The 6,000-nt window shown below is 56.1% G+C and overlaps 1 protein-coding gene across 1 annotated transcript in view; it reads right to left on the bottom strand.

The window, feature by feature from the left end:
* Positions 1-348: 348 nt before the first annotated feature.
* Positions 349-6,000, bottom strand: part of FOXN1 (forkhead box N1) — a 28,362-nt gene continuing 22,710 nt past the window's right edge. Inside the window, exons 7-9 of the mRNA XM_037493377.1 lie at positions 3,603-3,810; positions 2,919-3,410; positions 349-701 (exon numbers count right to left, since the gene is read on the bottom strand). Coding sequence (XP_037349274.1) covers positions 382-701; positions 2,919-3,410; positions 3,603-3,810 — 1,020 coding nt within the window. The 3' untranslated portion in view covers positions 349-381. The remainder of the gene's footprint in view (positions 702-2,918; positions 3,411-3,602; positions 3,811-6,000) is intronic.

Genomic DNA, 6,000 nt, shown 5'->3' with positions numbered 1-6,000 from the left:
GATGTATGCAGTTCTGATTCTTCTGGATACAAGGTATGTGAGTAGGCATATGTCTGAATAACTGTGTGTGTGTGTGTGTGCATGTGCGCACATGCATGGAGGCTTAAGTGTGGATGAGTGTGAACTAGGTAGAGTGCGTTTTCTTCTTGACAGACACATGCTCTTCACGGGCCCTCAGTGAGGAGCTGGCCCACCAGAGGGCAGAAATGTTTGAGGGGCAGCATCCTGGGCGGTGTCTTCTTTCACCCCCAGCTGCCAGCTAACAAACAAGTTGGCTTAGTGGCATAGGGCACAGGGAGTGTTTTCCTTCCTTCTTGACCTTTAACAGGAGCCCGATGTGAGCCGCCAGCTGGGACTTCCAGGCCCGGCAAAGGCTGGAGCTCATGCGAGAGCCATTGGCTTGGAGCTGGGGCTGAGGTACACAGAGGGGCCAGCGGGGGCTGTTGGGGGCGTGGGCTCCAGCTCCATGAAGGCCGAGTAGAGGGTGGTGAGGTGCAGGTCACCCAGTGCCCCAGAGCCCCCGTTGCCTGGTGGTGCCAAGTCACCTGCCCCACTGCTTGTCTCTGCCAGACAAGGCCCTGGGGGAAAGCAGTGGGGTGGTGGTGGTGGTGGCGGCATTGAAGATGATGTTGGGGATGAGGTCACCAGAACCAAGGGGTCGAGGGCCAAGCTGTCATCCTTCAGTTGTTCCCAGAGGTTTCCTAGTTGGGGAGAGAACAGGAGTCACTGGAAGGCAACAAAGGGACCCTCTCTGTCCCCCCTCTATGTTTTTTTTACCTGCTAAAGAGAGAGGGATTGGGATAACACTGACTGGGAAACAGACCCTCCCACCAGCTGTGTGATCCCACGCAGTTTGCTGAACCTCTCTGATTCCTCCTCCCATGTTGGATAGTTTGAAAATTATAGCCCCATTTTGGGGCCAGGGATGAGGAGGGTCAAGGGTGAGAGAGCTGGGCCTCCCTGGTGGCGCAAGGGGTTAAGCACAGCACTGTGAAGCTATCCGCAGCCTCTGCAGCACTAATTCGATCCCCGGCCAGGGAGGTGACCCACATGACACAGCAGACCTCTCTGGTCTTTCCAGCTGCTCCCCTCAGCAGTGTATTTCTTTCTTTCTTTTTTTTTTTTAAATGGGGGTATCACATTTTGGACTTTATTTTATTTATTTATTTGTTTGTTTGTTTATTTATTTATACAAGCACTGGGTACAGTCAGAAGCGCGGGAGGGTGAGCGAATTCACCAGAGCCAGAGAGGAGAGCAGAGCAGGCAGACTGACAAGAAGTACACTGCTGAGGGGAGCAGCAGGCGGCAGGAGAGGTCTGCGCGCCATGTGGGACCCTCTCCTGGCAGCCGGAGATCGAACTAGTGCTGCAGAGGCTGCGAGCAGCTTCACAACCCAGTGCTCAACTGCTGCGCCACCAGGGAGGCCCCTCAGCAGTGTATTTCAGTCAATCCGCCTGTTCTGTTCCCTACTCTGTCTCTGGTTAATCCTCCTCAACCCCCACCCCCACCCCGCCCCGCACCTCTGGTGTGTACCTCAGCTCTTGTATGCATAAATAAATAAATCTTAAAAAAGAAAAAAAGGGATTTGGGATCTGCTTATTGAAAGCACACAACAAATACTCTGTACTCTGGGGTTAGTCTGGGGAGGGAGCCTCAGGAACTCTTTGCCCTGGCCACTGCCTGAGTTCTAAAGGAAGGTGCACTGCAGCCCAGACCATGGATTCCCAAAAGTGCACTGCTGGACCCAGTAGGGTAGTTGAGCTCGGCTCCCTGGGCCTCCTCCACTGCAGGGACCAAGGACGGGAGCAGAGCCAGGAAGCACACCTGATTGGGGAGCCAACAGTGCTGCCACCCGAACCTTCTCCTGTTTTGTGTGATTTTCATCAGGATAGCCAGAGCCTGGGGCTCATGCCCTGGGTATCAGGGTTGCAGGGTCTGGAAGAAGGAGGCTAGAAGAAACCTTGGGTTGAACTTGCTGCCTGGCTTCCAGTCCTAACTCTCCCTGTTTCTCTATGATCTTGTGTGAGTGACTTAATCGTGGCGAGCCTCTGTGAATTGGGCTTAATAGCCCCCGTTTCCTAGAGCCCTGGATGAGAGAGCACATTAAAGTGACCTGCATGATGCCTGATGGTTAGCAGTGGCTCAGAGAGGGTAGTCCACAAGTCTTTAGCTTCCTCCGAGGCTGCTGAACCCTGTTCCCCACTTCTGCAAAGGGCCAGGATCCAGCTGCATGTTTCCGATAATTGCTTCCCAAGACCTGGCTGTCTCCCCATCAGCTAGAGAGCTCTCTGAGGGTCAGCCGCCTCCACCTGCATGTGGATGCCCCTCTCCCCGGTCACACAGAAGGTCTGAGGCCAGTGTCAGCACCTTCCTCCAAGCCTCCTGTGGCCAGAACCAGGGCCTGGGGGTGCGCTGGAATGTAAGTGGGAGTGGGGACCTGGCCACAGGCCAAGATGGAGCAGGCAAGACAAAGAGGAATGGACAGACCCTCTCCCTTGACGCCTTCCCTCAAATCTCTCCAGGATTTGTCTAGCTCTCAGGCTTACATTCTTCTAGGGGGAAGATCTGCCTCCTTCTGCATTCAAAGATGGACTCTAAGAATCAAGAACCGCTTCTGTTCAGACTATCAGTTGCTCACAACCTTAGAACATAGAACATCGGGCCTTTCCAGCCTTCCCAGATTTCAGAGTGGTCTGATAATGGTGTCAAGTGGCACATGTTCATGGACACCAGGAGAGGGAGGTGGAACCAGGACATTCCTGTATGCCCCTCGGCACCCTGCTGACATCTCTGTGTCAGTGGACAAAATAGCTGACGGCTAATCAGCTGCAGCCTGGAGACTTGGGGAGCAAGAGCCACAGTGCCTGGTGCGCCTCTCCAGTCCGGTCCTTTCTCCCCCTTCCCACCCTCAACTCACCCTGGAAGTCAAAGTCGGTGAGAGAGGGATTGATGGCATCCAGGTCAGTGCCAAGGTCTCCATCTGGCAGCAGTGGGTCATGCATGGTCCTGGCTGGGGAAGGCTCAGCCAGCAGCTTGGCACTGTGGCTCGGTGGGGAGTGGGCAGGCAGAGGTGAGTCCTGGGGGGTGCCGGGCTGGGCCCGTAGCTCCAGGTGCCCATCTGGCTGCGGGAACAAAGGCTGCGGAGGTCCAGGAGGGGCCAAGCCCGGTGAGAGGTGCGAGTATGTCTGCCCATAACAGGGGGGTGCGTGCCCCCCAAGTAGGTCCTGCAGTGGGTTCTTGCCAGGAATGGGGCCCGGAGCTGGGTGGAGAGAGTGCAGCGGCTGAGAGAGACCAACTGGAGGTGCCAGGGGGCGGATGGGGCCTGAGCCTGCTAGCCCAGGGGGTGGGCAGCCCAGCAGTGGGGAGCCCAGCTTCTCCCTCTTGTCTCCAATGAGGCTGTCCAGCTCTTCTGAAAAGGCCCAAGAGAGAAGGACACGGTGAGACCTCCCTTTCCCCACAAGCCCTCCCAGCCTTGGAGTCCACATCAGGCCCCACATCAGACCCCACATCCTCGCCCATCACTTCTGCATGCTCAGCTTCTCTCCCTCTCTCTGTTTGCTCACGACACCCGGGGCCCTCCCTTGCACGGCGCATTACTCACCTGGCTTGGCCATGCTTTTGCGCACAGCAATAGGGTCTTTCCTCTTCCATTTCTGCAGCTCCTCTTGCATCTTGTCAATCTTGGCTGGATTGAGGGCCCACAGGCAGCCCTTTCGAGAAGAACTTCCCGATTTGTTCTCCACCTTCTCGAAGCACTTGTTGAGAGACAGGTTGTGGCGGACAGAGTTCTTCCAGCCATCGGGTGCCGTCTGCCGGAGCAGAGCAGGACGAGAACTCAGGCTGGGCTCAGGCAGTGGAATCTGAGCCCCAGGAAACGTCTTTGCCCCCTGAGCACAGAACTGCCCCCTACACTGGGGCTGGTTGTCCTCCTTGATACCCAGCCCATGCTCGGGACCCGTCAGTGGCGAGCAGGGATGAGCAGGAAGCTTGACCGCAAGTTATTTTCATCTAAAATCTGCCTTCTTCCTATCCCACCCCTAACCCTTCCTAGGACTGTCGAGGTAATTCATAGGGGAGGGTTGGTGGGTGTTACAGAGGCCTCCAGGCCACCCTCCATGTGGAGCTGGACCGCGCCCCACTGGGTCTTCAGGCCTGTGCTTGGACCCCTTTGTGGAAGGGAACTCACTACTCTGAGGTCTCTGGCACCAGCTTTGGAGAGGGAATTTGAGGAAGCAAAGAACTACTCTCTTCCTGGGTTTGCTGGATCCCCACTGGGGCAAACTCAGGGGAAAGCAAGATGGGTGAGGTTGGGGAGTGCTTGCGTGTGTGTACATGTTGCACACGTATTTGTGATAGGCTGTGTGTGAGCAGGCACATGGCCCCAAGTGTGTTTCCCTGGTGTGAGCTTGCTTCCTGGGTGTGGGTCTGTGAGTGAGTTACTCGGAGTGTGAGGACATGTGTGTCCCCAGGCTGAGTGTGTGTGAGAAAGTTTCTCTGTGTTTGTGTGTGTACCCATGATTGTATGCGTGTGTGGGTGTGAGTGTTCACATGAGTGTGCCCTGGTGAGGAGGCCAGCCCTCAGGCAGGCGGGGGGTAGGGGTGGGGAGGGTGGTGTGCTCGTGCCAACAGAATAAACACCCATTAGGAGGCCCGGTCATGCCACCAGTGCAGTAATTGTGCCCAGGGAGGGTTGTAAAAACCATTAGGCTGACTCAGTTGGGTGAGAGGCGGTGGTGGGGGTGCTAGTCCGCCCCCACCTCCCCAAGCTCTGTTCCAGGCTCTGCGACGGTCCTGGGCCAGCTGTGGGCAGGGCATCCACTCTGGCTGGTGGAGTTCCTTCACCCTCAACCCTAGGTCCCTCTCCCTTTCAGCTCACAGTTTTTGCCTAATGAGGGGCAGCCACGCCCTCCTCCCCAGCTCATTTGCCTCAGGGAGCAGCCAGGCTGAATCACGCCCAGCAGAACTGGGCCTTGATGCCAGCGTCACTGCTAGCTGCTGGCAGGAGCTGCTGAAGCCTTTCTCAGGGGCAATTGGCCTGGCACAGGGGGCTAGTGGAGATGACCCCCAAGGCTTCCAGGGTCACCAGGGAGGGTTCTTGAGCCACTGGATTAGCCAGTTGGGGATTCATCTTTAAGTCCCATGACAACCCCCAATGGGAGTCAAGGTTGTGTCTCCTGACAGGCAGAGTTAATGGGCACTGGGCCATTTTATGGCCTCGTAAATCTGTGACTTTGGGATGCCATGGCAGCCCCCACCCCAGCCACTTCCTGTTTGGAAGAGGGATGGTCAGCACCAGCAATTACATCCAAAGGCTGGACACTTCCCCAGTCCCACATTCCTGACTCACGGGGCTATAGGACGCCCACCTCAGCTGGTTTAGGCATGAGTGCTGGCCACCCCAGGGCCCATTCTGCCCCAGAAAAATGATCTTGAGGTGGGAAGGAAGCAGGGGATCTTTGAGCTAATGCGCTAGGTGGGTCAGAGGGAAACTGTCAGAGTGGGAAAGAATCCGTGTCCCAACTAGGCCATCTCAGCCATTTTACAGATTGAAAAACTGAGGCCCAGAGAAGAAAGGGTCTAGCCCTAGATCACACAAGGAGCAGTGGCAGAACTCAGATTCCAGCCCTGTTCCTTAGGTGAAGGGCCCTGCCCAGGTCACCCCATGGAGACGGCTTCACATCTAGGGCCCGTCCCATCCTCACAGATGCTTTCTCTCTGAAGTCAAATGTGAACTTGGGAGTGAGGGAGTGATGCAACTAGCTAAGAACAACAACTAGAACCAAAAAAAAAAAAAAAAAGCTGTTAGACCTCTTCACTCTTCAGCCCCATAAAACAGGGATTACACGGCTCCCAGGAAAAATAATTAAGCCAGGAAGATGAGATGCAGGGAGGGGCTGGGGGCCAGGCAGGGAGTTGGCAGGGAAGGAAGTCTGAGAGGAGGGGGGCAGGGCCCTCACTTCCCTCCCTCTGGCCTGGCCCCTTGAAGCACTAGAGGACCC

The sequence above is a fragment of the Talpa occidentalis genome, unplaced genomic scaffold, assembly GCF_014898055.3.
Source record: "Talpa occidentalis isolate TD23 unplaced genomic scaffold, MPIMG_talOcc4v2.1 talOcc4.7, whole genome shotgun sequence".
Lineage (NCBI taxonomy): Eukaryota > Metazoa > Chordata > Mammalia > Eulipotyphla > Talpidae > Talpa > Talpa occidentalis.
This window is presented reverse-complemented; position numbering and strand designations above follow the sequence as displayed.